We start from the raw sequence: 13,698 nt of genomic DNA on the forward strand, positions 1-13,698 counted from the left end.
TTGTCCTTTAGGCTCTGCAGCCTAGGGTCAGTCTTTTCAGAAAATAGGCCTTGGCCCTCAAAAGGCAAGTCTTGTATAGTCTGTTGAAACTCAGCTGGGAGGCCTGACACCTGAAGCCATGATATTCTGCTCATGGCCACTCCTGAGGCCAGAGTTCTGGCTGCTGAGTCAGCCACATCCAGTGTGGTTTGGAGAGAGGTTCTTGCCACCTTCTTTCCTTCCTCCAAGATGGCTGCAAATTCCTGGCAGGGGTCTTGGGGAACTAGCTCCATGAATTTGCCCACCGCCGTCCAAGTATTGTAGCTGTATTGGCTAAGTAGGGCTTGCTGGTTCGCCACCCTGAGTTGGAGGCCTCCAGCACAGTATACCTTGTGGCCCAATAAGTCGATGCACCTAGCCTCCTTGGATTTTGGAGCAGGAGCTTGCTAGCCATGGCACTTCCTCTTGTTAATCGATTGCACGGCCAGGGAGCAGGGAAGAGGGTGTATGTACAAATACTCATACCCTTTCAAGGGTACCATGTACTTCTGCTCAACTCTTATGGCCATGGGCGGAATAGAGGCTGGAGATTCCCAGATAGTATCGGTGTTTGCCTGAATCGTACAAATAAAGAGCAAGGCTACTCTTGTGGGGGTGTCAGCTGATAAAACATCCACCACAGGGTCTTCTATCTCCAGGACCTTCTCCACCTGAAGATTCATATTCTGGGCCACTCGCCTCAGAAGATCTTGATGGGCCCTCAGGTCAATTGGGGGAGGGCGGGAGGAGGATGTCCCTGCCACCGCCTCATCTGGAGAGGAGGAAAAGGAGAGGCCAGGTACAAGAGGGTCCTGCATGGGCTCTTGTTCTTGGGCGGTGTCAGGTTCAGGTGGGACCTGAGAGTCTGTCGGCAGACCGGATGCTTCATCCGTACCCACAGGAGGGGGGCAGCTTACAGTCGCCTCTGGCACCTGATGTTCAGAAGGCATGGAGCGTGGGGCTTCTGGGTGAGCAGCTTGGGCTTGGTGATATGCCCATGGTGTCCAAAACGACCACTGATGAGGTCCTTGTTCTTGACCTTGGGTCTCCTGGAAGACTCGGCTGGGCATGCCTGAGTCACGGTCCTGTGCATAGGAAGCAATGTCCGCATGAGATGACACTGAGGTGTGTCTAGACGGCCAAAGAGGAGCTGAGAAACTCTGAGAAGGAACCATGTCTCTAGANAGCGCATGATCCCCCTGTTGTCCTTTAGGCTCTGCAGCCTAGGGTCAGTCTTTTCAGAAAATAGGCCTTGGCCCTCAAAAGGCAAGTCTTGTATAGTCTGTTGAAACTCAGCTGGGAGGCCTGACACCTGAAGCCATGATATTCTCCTCATGGCCACTCCTGAGGCCAGAGTTCTGGCTGCTGAGTCAGCCGCGTCCAGTGTGGCTTGGAGAGAGGTTCTTGCCACCTTCTTTCCTTCCTCCAAGAGGGCTGCAAATTCCTGGCAGGAGTCTTGGGGAACTAGCTCCATGAATTTGCCCACCGCTGTCCAAGTATTGTAGCTGTATCGGCTAAGTAGGGCTTGCTGGTTCGCCACTCTGAGTTGGAGGCCTCCAGCACAGTATACCTTGTGGCCCAATAAGTTGATGCACCTAGCCTCCTTGGATTTTGGAGCAGGAGCTTGCTAGCCATGGCACTTCCTCTTGTTAATCGATTGCACGACCAGGGAGCAGGGAAGAGGGTGTATGTACAAATACTCATACCCTTTCAAGGGTACCATGTACTTCCGCTCAACTCTTGTGGCCATGGGCGGAATAGAGGCTGGAGATTCCCAGATGGTATCGGCGTTTGTCTGAATCGTACAAATAAAGAGCAAGGCTACTCTTGTGGGGGTGTCAGCTGATAAAATATCCACCACAGGGTCTTCTATCTCCAGGACCTCCTTCACCTGAAGATTCATATTCTGGGCCACTCACCTCAGAAGATCCTGATGGGCCCTCAGGTCAATTGGGGGAGGGCGGGAGGAGGATGTCCCTGCCACCACCTCATCTGGAAAGGAGGAAGAGGAGAGGCCAGGTACAAGAGGGTCCTGCGTGGGCTCTTGTTCTTGGGCGGTGTCAGGTTCATGTGGGACCTGAGAGTCTGTCGGCGGAATGGACGCTTCATCTGTACCCACAGGTGGGGGGCGTCTTACAGTCGCCTCTGGCACCTGATGTTCAGAAGGCATGGAGCGTGGGGCTTCTGGGTGTGCAGCTTGGGCTTGGTGATATGCCCATGGTGTCCAGAACGACCACTGATGAGGCCCTTGTTCTTGACCTTGGGTCTCCTGGAAGACTCGGCTGGGCATGCCTGAGTCACGGTCCTGTGCATAGGAAGCATTGTCCTCTTGAGATGACACTGAGGTGTGTCTAGACGGCCAAAGAGGAGCTGAGAAACTCTGAGAAGGAACCATGTCTCTAGATGATCTCTCTCTGTGTGGCACCGGGGAGCGGTACCGGGTGCCATTACCGTACCATGAATAAGACCGGCACCTGCGACCGTAACAGTGCTAGGAGGTCGACCGGGATCTCGAGGCTCGTCACCTGGAGCGGCTGCGAGAGGTGCGGTGCCGGGAATGGTGCTGGGAGCTGGATCGGTACCGGGAGTGCCAAGCTGGCAAACAGGACGCTGAGTGGTGCAGCGAGTGCGACCGGTACCATGATGGAGAGCGGTGCCGGGACTGCGAACAGCCTCGGGACTGGGATCGGTGATGGAACCGAGAACACCAGTGGGACCAAGATCTTGATCAGTGCCTCTCAGCGGTGCCGATGGAGGGTGGACTCAGAAGGGTAGGCTTGCCAATAGACTGAATAACCCGCACCAGTGGTGCCGGGGGTTGAGGCAGTGCAGACTCCATCATTGCAATCAAGTCCCTCTCCGTGGAGAAGGTCTCAGGCGTGGATAGGATAGTGAACTCAACCACAGCATGCGCTGGGGAGCTTTCAGGCACCAGACTCGACAGTCCTTGTGGGACCGGTATCGACGGTGCCGAAGCTGGCGGTGCCACGGCAGGTATCGGTGCCGGGCGGTGCGACTTAGGCGGGTGCTCTGACTGTGGTGCAGGTGGCACCGAAGCAGTGGGAGTCTTTTGATGCTTCTTGACCCGCGGTGACAGGGAACGTCGCTCTTTTTTCGTCCTCGGTTTAAAGCCTTACAGATCCGGCACTTATTTGAGAGATGGGATTCTCCAAGGCACTTAAGGCAGATGTTGTGGGGATCTCCCGTTGGCACTGGCTTATGGAAGGCCGAGCATGGTTTGAAGCCCGGTGACCCGGGCATGAGCCCCGGTACCGGGTGGGGGGGAAGGGGCTAATCTCCAATCTGCTAGCTACTGTATACACTAATGATATTATAGAAACGACTAAAACTAACTACAACTATAGAGATTATAACTATATAAACAACTATTAATAAAAGCAGCTGAGAATCCTGTGGCACCTTATAGACTAACAGACGTTTTGGAGCATGAGCTTTCGTGGATGAATACCCACTTCGTCAGACGCAAGTAGTGGAAATTTCCAGGGGCAGGTATATATATGCTAGCAAGCAAGCTAGAGATAACGAAGTTAGTTCAATCGGAGGATGAGGCCCTGTTCTAGCAGTAGAGGTGTGAAAACCAAGGGAAGAGAAACTGGTTCTGTAATTGGCAAGCCATTCACAGTCTTTGTTTAGTCCAGAGCTGATGGTGTCAAATTTGCAGATGAACTGAAGCTCAGCAGTTTCTCTTTGAAGTCTGGTCAGAGATAACGAGGTTAGTTCATCAGGGAGGATGGGCCCTGTTCTAGCAGTAGAGGTTGTGAAAACCAAGGAGGAGAAACTGGTCTGTATTGGAAAGCTACAAGCCATTCACAGTCTTTGTTTAGTCCTGAGCTGATGGTGTCAAATTTGCAGAAGATGAACTGAAGCTCAGCAGTTTCTCTTTGAAGTCTGGTCCTGAATTTTTTGCTGCAGGATGGCCACCTTAAGGTCTGCTTATAGTGTGGCAGGAGGTTGAAGTGCTTCCTACAGGTTTTTGTATATTGCCATTCCTGAATCTGATTTGTGTCCATTTATCCTTTCCGTAGTGACTGTGTCCAGTTTGGCCGATGTACATAGCAGAGGGCATTGCTGGCATATGATGGCGTATATTACATGGATGGACGTCAGGTGAATGAACCCGTGATGGCTGTGGCTGATCTGGTATTAGTCCTGTGATGGTCGTCGCTGAGTGTAGATATGGGGCAGAGTTGGCATCGAGGTTTGTTGCATGGATTGGTTCCTGAGCTAGAGTTACTGTGGATGTGATGGTGCAGATTGCTGGTGAGAATACGTTTTCAGGTTGGCAAGGTTGTCTTAGTAGGGGCGCAAGGATGTGGCCTGCCACCCCAAGACCTGTGAAAGTGTGGGATCATTGTCCAGGATGGGTTGTAGATCCCTGATGATGCAGTTGGAGGGGTTTAGCTGGGGGCTGTATGTGATGGCCAGTGGAGTCCTGTTGGTTCTTTCTTGGGTTTTGTCTTGCAGTAGGAAGGCTTCTGGGTACAACGACTCTGGCTCTGTTGATCTGTTTCCTTATTTCCTCGTGGAGGTATTGTAGGTTTTGAGAATGCTTGGTGGAGATTTTTGTACAGGTGTTGGTCTCCCTGTCTGACGGGGTTAGAGCAGATGCGGTTGTACCTCAGTGCTTGGCTGTAGCAAATGGATCGTAGTGATGTGCCTCCCGGATGGAAGCTGGAGGCATGAAGCAAGGTAGGCATAGTGGTCGGGTAGGTTTTTGATATTAGGGTGGTGTTAATGTGACCATCATTAATTTGCACCGTGTGTGTCTAGAAAGTGGACCTCCCGTGTAGATTGGTCCAGGCCTGAGGTTGATGGTGGGGTGGAAAGTTGTTGAAATTGTGTGGTGGAATTTTTCTAGAGTCTCCTTCCCATGGTCCAGATGATGAAGAATGTCATCAAAATGTTAGCGTAGGTAAGAGAAGGGGCGTGAGTGGACGAGAGCTGAGGAAGCGTTGTTCCAGGTCAGCCATAAAATATTGGCCGTATTGTGGGGCCATGCTGGAGTGCCATAGCAGTGCCACTGATCTGGAGATATATATTGTCATCAAATTGAAATAGTTGTGTTGTGAGTATAAAGCACAGAGCTCAGCAGCCAGTTGTGCTGTGGCATCATCAGGGATACTGTTCCTGACAGCTTGTATTCCATCTGTGTGTGGGTGTTTGTGTAGAGAGCCTCTACTCCATGACGGTGGCTAGGATGGTGTTTTCTGGGAGTGACCAATGCATTGTAGTTTCTCAGGAAATCAGTGGTGTCCAACGGAGATAGCTGGAGTGCTTGGTTGGCATAGGGTCTGAGTAGAGATCCACATATCAGACAGTCCCTTCAGTGAAGAGTGCCAATGCCGAGATGATGGGGCGTCCAGGATTTTCCAGGGTTTGTGGATCTTGGTAGTAGATAGAATAACCCTGGTTGGGCTCTGAAGGTATGTTTGATTTGTTCCGGTGTTAGTTAATGTAGGAGTGTCCTGAGTAATGATGCAGTTCCTTAGTGTATGCTCAAGATGGGATCTTGAAAGGATGAGGAAGTGGCTGTAGAATTACACCAGCGTATAACCAGAGTCAGTTGTCTGGCGGCCTCCTTTTGTATATACGCCATTCATTGCCAGCAATGCCCTTCTGCTATGTACATCTGCCAAACTGGACAGTCCACTACGGAAAAGGATAAATTGGACACAGAATCGATATCAGAATGGCAATATACAAAACCTGTAGGAGACACTTCAACTCCGTGCCACACTATAGCAGACCCTTAATGTGGCGCATCCTGCCAAGGAAATAAAGACTTCAGACTAGACTTCAAAGAGAAACTGGAGCTCATTCATCTGCAAAATTTGACACTATCACTCTGACTAAAAAAGACGTGAATGGCTTGCCAATTTCAGAAACAGTTTCTCCTCCCTTGGTTTTCACACCTCTAATCTGCTAGAACGGACCTCATACCTCCTGATTGAACTAATTTCATTATCTCTACTTCTTGCTAGTATATATTCCCTCGGAAATTTCCACTACCTGCGTCTGACGAAGTGGTATTACACCCACGAAGAAAGCTCACGCTCCAAAACGTCTGTTAGTCTATAAGGTGCCACAGGATTCTCTGCTGCTTTTACACATCCAGACTAACACGGCTACCCCTCTGATACTTAACTATTAATAAGGAACTACGAGTAGTTAGGGAAGTGGAGATCAGCTAAGCCATACTCCACTGTTCCAACAACAGACACGGGAGGTAAAAAGGAACTGAAGGGGGGTTGGGTCGGCAGGGCTATATATTCATCGCCATAGCGGAGCCACTCCAGGGGGCGACCCAGCCAACCCACCCAGTGTTGCTAGGGTAAAAATCTTCCGGCGAATGTGCGCTCGGCGCGCGCACACACCTAATTGGAATCAATATGAGCAAGCGCTCGAAGAAGAAAACAGATTTATGATCTGCCAAGACAGTTGCATTGCTCTGGGAAAATGTCAATCACCAAGCCTAGGAAAAAGTGTATGTGAGCTAGATAGAAAGCATTTTTGCTGTAAGAAGTGTTGTAATAATTGAGCTCTAGCAGGCCTACCCCAATTGTAAATTTAACTTTGAAAAAGTAGGAAAAAAGCCTTATAAAATGGTCCTATCACTTGTTAAAAATATTGATGGGGAAAAATTACACACAGAAGACAAAGGACATACTGATGTAACTAAAGGATTGTGTTAAGATCATATCTGGTAAACAAGAGGAGTGTGGGAATGGAAATCATTGGGTAAAAAATTGGTGTGGCAGAAAGTAAGCCTACTTGGTGGACAAAATAATGAAGGGATGGGTTATTCAACCCTTTTCTCTTTTTTGGGGTCTGTGACAAAGTATTTAGCTGTAGTACTGTGGTCACTTGGGTAACTGTATAATAGAGAAGATTATGGTTTTATTGGAGTAAACCTGTTGTGGTGGGGACTGTTGACTTTGGGGGCAATGGTTGGGCTAATTAAGTTGCTAGCTCAGGAGGGGATGATATACACCTCTACCTCGATATAACGCTGTCCTCAGGAGCCAAAAAATCTTACCGCATTATAGGTGAAATAGCGTTATATCGAACTTGCTTTGATCCACCGGAGCGTGCAGCCCCACCCCCCCGGAGCACTGCTTTACTGCATTATATCCGAATTCGTGTTATATCGGGGTAGAGGTGTATAACTGACAAGAACAGAAAGTAAGGAGGGGGAGATTGGAGAGTGAGCTGGGGTGTTGCAGAGAAAGTTGGGTGGAAGGATCTTCCTGACACATGCCTGTGCTATGTTCTGCAGTGCTTGGAATCTGAAAGATTAAAGGTACACATGGAGGAAGAAATGGACTGTGTATGTTCTAAGAGAACATGCAAATGGGCCAGGCAGTCAGCACACTGGGTAACTGAGCAAGCATCCTGTGACTGGGCCCATTTCCCTCACTAAGACTTCAGGGAGCACTTTCTGGCTGGGTGGGAGATGGGTGGACTGGATGGAGTGAACTTCCGTCATCAGGGTTGCAATGCACACCATCTCCTGTGATACTATAACACCATTAGGCCTTCATCTTGATCCTGAAAGACGTCCTGACCAGACTGGGACAAGGAGACAGACCCAGAAAACACTGCCACCTTCACCATCTCCCGCTAAATCCTGGGTTGTGTGAGACTTTGGTTCCTGCTTTCAGTCTCATTCCCTCTTTCGTGTCATTTTCCACCCCGTCTTATTCTCTTTTCCGTCTCTCTCTCTCTCTCATATTCTGCCTTCTGTTTTGTAAAAGTCTGGCTTAGCCAGCCAAGACTGTATATTGTGGAACAGTGCTGTGAGCCTGTGACCAAATAGACAGCTAAAAGCAACGCCCTGAATAGCCTGCTGCTGGCATAAGTTTGTGAGGTCTCTAATAAGCAGGTATGCAGTGCTTGTATTTCTCAAGCAGAAAAGTGGCAAGTAAGAGTCAGCACCAGAAACAAAAGGTACATTTTGTATTCCTCTATTCTGTTCTCCCCTCTTTTGCTTGTGTTTGTCTTGTTTCATCTTAAAGGAAACAGGATCAGACTTTAACAGCAGCAGCAGTAAGGTCCAGCCCATCTCAAATAGCTTCTCTTTTCCCCATAAAGACCAGTTATCATATCATCAATACTGTCGAAAAGACAGTCAAACAGAGGGGATTTCTTCTAAACTCTCCCTATAGCTACAGGGAAGAGGAATAAAGGATATTGTTAAAGTAAAAGTCATACTTACAGCTTTACATTTCAAATGCTTTAACTGTGTGATCACCTTTAGGTCTCACTGCAAGGCTTCATTTTTTGGTAAAGTTTTTCTACAATAGTTAGAATGACACTTATAACAACAACTGACCCCTTCTCACCCCCAAAATAAAATAAACTACCCCAAGCAAATACTCTGATCTCTAAAGATGGGTAAAAAACTGTAGACTTCTTCAAATCCATAGGAATCTCACCATGCCAATTTTATGCAGATGATGTTCAAATATGACAGTGCTAGTAAAGCTAAGGGGAAAAAGATAGATACAAGAAATCTTCATTAAAGGGAGGACTTACAGCCTAAAGTCCTTTTTACAGTTGTTAAACTTGTTCATATGTTTCTGTTTAGAAATTAGATGCGATTCTCCAACAGTGGCTAATGGAACCTATCACCCCAAAAAGAAAGTGTTCAGAGAATTGGAAGCAATCAGAGTAGAGTGTAATCAAGGATTTCACTTTGAAACAGACAATAAGGACAGGAGAGCAGAATGCACAAAGAATGGCTGGTTACCTGTTCCAAGATGTATCTGTAAGTTACTTTTATTTTAACATATTTTTTAAATATCAAAACCCAAACTATTATACACTGATTATACAATTTCTGCAGTTGAGAATGTAAACAGAAATGAAACAGGTATATTCGCAGGATTTTTCCTTTTACAAAGTTTAAGAACTTAAGAATGGCCATACCAGGTCAGATCAAAGGTCCATCTAACACAGTATCCTGTCTTCCGACAGTGGCCAATGCCAGGTGACCCAGAGGGAATGAACAGAACAGGTAATCATCAAGTGATCCATGCCCTGTCGCCCATTCTCAGTGTCTGGCAAACAGAGGCTAGGAACACCATCCCTGCCCATCCTGGCTAATAGCCATTGATGGACCTATCCTCCATTAATTTATCCAGTTCCTTTTTGAACCCTGTTATAATCTTGGCCTTCACAACATCCTCTGGCAAAGAGTTCCACAGGTCGACTGTGCATTGTGTGAAGAAATACTTCCTTTTGTTCATTTTAAACCTGCTGCCTTTTAATTTCATTTGGTGACCCCTAGGTCTTGTGTTATGAGAAGGAGTAAATAACACTTATTTATTTATTTTCCTTATTTACTTTGATGTACTTGGATAAAGCACCTGTGAAAATAAGATGATATGGTATAAGTTAATGGTGCAGTTAATAACTATACAACCAACATATACACCATGATTTATTTGACAAAATGTGCTAGACTCAACTCTTCTACAGGGAAGATTTGTAGCTGTGTATTTTATCCATCCAAATAATAGCATACCAAGCACAATACCATTACTATATGAATGGTATAAAAGAAAATGAAAACCTGTCATAATTGGATTCTGAGTCGCTTACATATACCACAGCTCTAGATTTGTACCGTCCATTTTTGTTTCCTCATTTATTCTGAACTGTCAGTCTCTTCCTGAAGAAGAGCTCTGTGTAAGCTTGAAAGCTTGTCTCTCTCACAAACAGAAACTGGTCCAATAAAAGATATTACCACACCCACTTTGTCTCTCTAATATCCTGGGACTGACATGGCTACACCAACAATGCACACAACAGATTCTTCCAGACAGTTCTTTTCTCTGTGCACAATCAAGAAGTTCGTTCTCAAATGTTTACTCAGTCTTTCTTCAGGTAAAATCCCAGTGGCTACAATGAGAGTTTTGTTGAGTAGGGACTAAGGAAAAACTTATCAAGAACTTTAGAATTTGGCTTTGATGATTAGAAACAAATGAAAGCTGTCTAAAATAGGAAGAGGTGTAAGTGGATTTGGAGTCCAGAAATGGTGTTATAAATTAATTCTTTGATAAGGGACTCAGATGTCTTGGATAACATGGACTTAATCCAAAAAGCTGGATCTTCACACAAAAAGAACCTTTAGTATGTGGATCATGTCCTATCTTGTGTGGAGGAAATTCAGTCACCTCCGTGACACTATCTTGCCAACTGGTCGATGGCCCTGTATCATGAGGAGTTCCCACACAACATGTGGGTTCTGGGGGCTGGAAACCCTGCCTACACAGGTGAAAGCTCTATCTCGTGGTCCAATGGAACAATTCGGGTAAACTCTGATTGTAACTTTGCAGGGCTCTTCTCTCCTTCCACCTCTTCGAATGAGTGTCCACAGAAGGAGGCAATTTTTCTTGCATGTACCTTGTAATATTATATGTTTTAAACTTTTTTTTTTAAAGTGAGACCCTGTGACTACCCACATATAGAAAATGGAGCACTGACTGACTATTATGAATATTACAAAGAACGAGCCTTTCCAGCACAGTTAGGTGTGGCAATTTACTACAGATGTCTTGATGGTTACGTATCTGAAAGAGAGGAGAGGTGGCCTCTGATCAGATGTACTAAAGCGAGCTGGTCTCCTGCACCAAAATGCCTTAGTAAGTAAACATATGTTTGTATTATTTTCTTAAAAATTCAATTGTACTGTAACTAATAATTATATACAGCAATGGACAGAACCAGGACTGTAAGGGAGGGTGGGTGTTACTACAACACTGCTCCATTCTGGCCCCTTGACTCCCCCAGCAAATCCCGTCACCCAAGGACATGAATGTCTCTTTAAAAGGATTCAAAAGCGTTCGTAGGAGCCAGTATTTGGAACAGGCCTTCGATAAACCGGTTGTAGTATTTGCAGAGGGGTTGTTTGCATTTTGTTCTTTTTTTCCTCCTTTTTGCTTTCTCCTTATTGCTGATCCCTCAACCAGCATTTCTGTTTCTCTCACAAGGAAATAGGGTATGAACTGATTTCTCTCTGAGAGTGAGAGTGTTAGCAGAAGGTACTGGGATCTTGTGGATTTAGAAAGGGTGAGCAAAGATCAATAATAACCTGTGTGGAGAGAGAGAGACCTATGAGGAGGGGTATTTTGTGTTGTGAAATTTTCTGCACGAAGAGAGGCTTAGGTGGTTCTTTTGTCTTTCGGATGTTCAGTTGTCAGAAAACTGCCTGTGAGAGTGACAGAACTATAGGAATTCTTTTCTCTTTTGTGCCATTGCCCATGTGTGCACATGCATACACGCACACTCTCTCCTCTTGCAGTATGGGAATATATTGCTTCTTAGAAGACTTTTGCAGCTTGCCCTGGACATTACTATTTTAGGCTGCATATCTTAACACTTTTTCAGGGCTGCTCTTTGGTGGCAAAGAGGGTGGAGTGCCACTGCCAGATGCTCTGAATATGGAGACCTACAGCTGGTGATCCTGACATGTGCTAAGTCTGCTTTGCAACACTCTAGCCATACAAAGCAGATTTAAAGTTGACCTAAGTAGCCAGCTGAAGACTCCTCTATATCATTCCACTTTGGAGTTTAAGGACATCCATCAAGTGTGATCCACTCCTCGAAGATCTTCATTCTTTTCACTCATGTTACTTGTGTTATTGTATGACTAATCTCTGCAGTTTTCAACAGTATTGTTGTCATTTGCATCCAATAAACTGTTCATAGTCTGGAAGAGCAATTTGCCAATCTGCTTTTCAGTTGGTATAAACCTAATTAAGTCACCATGTAAGCAGTAGCATAAAATGACAGATAACTGATTTCCATGGGTGATTGAATCTACTATCAAAGAGTAATATTTTGCCTGTTTGACTTCAGTTACAATGAATTCCAAAATCTTATGTCCTAATAGCTCAATGAACTCATGACAGGTTTGTTTTCGACAAGTAGGATGGGTGACGTTTTCCCTTTGTTTCCATAGTATTTAATATGCTCTCTTACAAACTGGTCAAATTTGATGATGGCTTCAAGAATATCTAGATAATTTCAATTCTGAGGAAAGCCAATAATTTCCCCAGCCACTTAATAAGCTTAATAACTGTCACAATATGCCTTAAAGTGTCTTCCCAGTAAGCAGTTTGTGTTAGATGCAGCTATACCATTTCCCTGTCAATGTGATTCTTGTCTTGTGAACATGCTAGCCATGCAACTATGGCGTTCCAATGTTCCACACTGTTTTCATGAGAACAAGTCGTCTTTTCTGCTTTTTTCCAGTTGGAAAAGCCTGGGGTTATGAAGGTGCTAAGATTATTAGGCACTGAAAAGAGTTTTCAGATAAAATTCCTGTGGATTTAGAATGCTTCAACCAATGCCTCTAATGATCTCCATTTGGTAGTTTTCATTCAAAAAGAAGAGGTGAAAGATACCATTTCTGATACTCAGAAACTATAACTTTGTCATTGCGATTCTGAAAATAGAGCAGATCTTTCTCAATACATGTAGGACAAAACTCTTCCATTATCAAAGAAGGCCATTTAGCCGGATTTTGTTAAACACTGACAGCAACATCATCCTCTTTATCACTACTATTCATTCTACCTTCCTTACGGACAGGTGTTAGAAAAAGTGGGTCCTCTTTTTCATCATTAGTTTTGTCCTTGATTTCAGGAATGCTTGCCTTTTCTTCTGAAGTCTCCTGAGGGAACAAGTTCATGCTCATATCTTTGCTTTGATTATCATTTTCTAAGAAAGATGATCCACCATCATGGAAGATGATTCTGAAGCAGTACTAACAGAGAAATAGTTAGCAAGTTTAGGTAACTTCCTTACAACATTCTCTTTCTAACTTAGCTTTCCTTTTTGCTGCTCTGCTTTGAAATTGTCAACTGGACATCTTGTTTAAGCAAGGTTAAAACAGTACTGCAGTTCTGTCATTATCACTAAGCAATGGCAATTAACACCGCCAATTCACACCCTCATTACTAACAATTCAAAGTCTGAAAACATTAATTAAACTTTAACTGAGAGCTTCAGAAATTAGGACAAAATCAATAGCAGCGGGGTGCATAAATTAGTTTTTTTGTTCTTTTCTTTTTAGTATTAGCACAAATATAATCAAAATCTCCCTTTTTATAATGTATATTTCAAGGATCAGCAGCCCTACAGGAAAGCAGAGGATTGAGGCGGCATCCCCCTTACTCCCCACTCTCCAGTCCAGCTTCTGTGCCCTAACTACTAGGCCAGGATTTCTCAACCAGAGGGTCATCATGACCCCCCACCCCCGAAGGGTTGGGAAAGGCCATTAGGGGAATTGTGAAGTATTGAATATGCTATTACTATCTGAAACAGAAGAAATCTTGTTCCCCCACTCCCTGCACAACCTTACTCTACCAGGTCAAATATTTTCTATCAAACTTTTGAAACACACACACAAGTGATGTATATAGTCTGGGTAGCTGGAGACTGGTTCTGGCAGGAGGGGTAACTAATCGGGGTAATGAGAGGTTGGGAAGCAGAGCTGGAGAGGCAGAGAATCCTTAGGGTATGTGTACACTACAAAATTAGGTTGATTTAATATAAGTTGATTTTTTTAGAAATCAATTTGATACAATTGATTGCGTGCGTCCCCACTTAAGACCATTAAATCGGCAGAGTGCATCCACAGTACCGAGGCTA

At 45.2% G+C, this 13,698-nt stretch overlaps 1 protein-coding gene across 1 annotated transcript in view; it reads left to right on the forward strand.

Annotated features, from left to right (window-relative positions):
* Positions 1 to 7,345: 7,345 nt before the first annotated feature.
* LOC116827118 (complement factor H-like) overlaps positions 7,346 to 13,698 on the forward strand; it is a 138,607-nt gene continuing 132,254 nt past the window's right edge. Inside the window, exons 1-3 of the mRNA XM_075068271.1 lie at positions 7,346 to 7,366; positions 8,596 to 8,806; positions 10,485 to 10,685. Of these exons, the coding sequence (XP_074924372.1) occupies positions 7,346 to 7,366; positions 8,596 to 8,806; positions 10,485 to 10,685 (433 nt within the window). The remainder of the gene's footprint in view (positions 7,367 to 8,595; positions 8,807 to 10,484; positions 10,686 to 13,698) is intronic.

This window comes from Chelonoidis abingdonii, chromosome 7 (assembly GCF_003597395.2).
Source record: "Chelonoidis abingdonii isolate Lonesome George chromosome 7, CheloAbing_2.0, whole genome shotgun sequence".
Classification (NCBI taxonomy): Eukaryota; Metazoa; Chordata; order Testudines; family Testudinidae; genus Chelonoidis; species Chelonoidis abingdonii.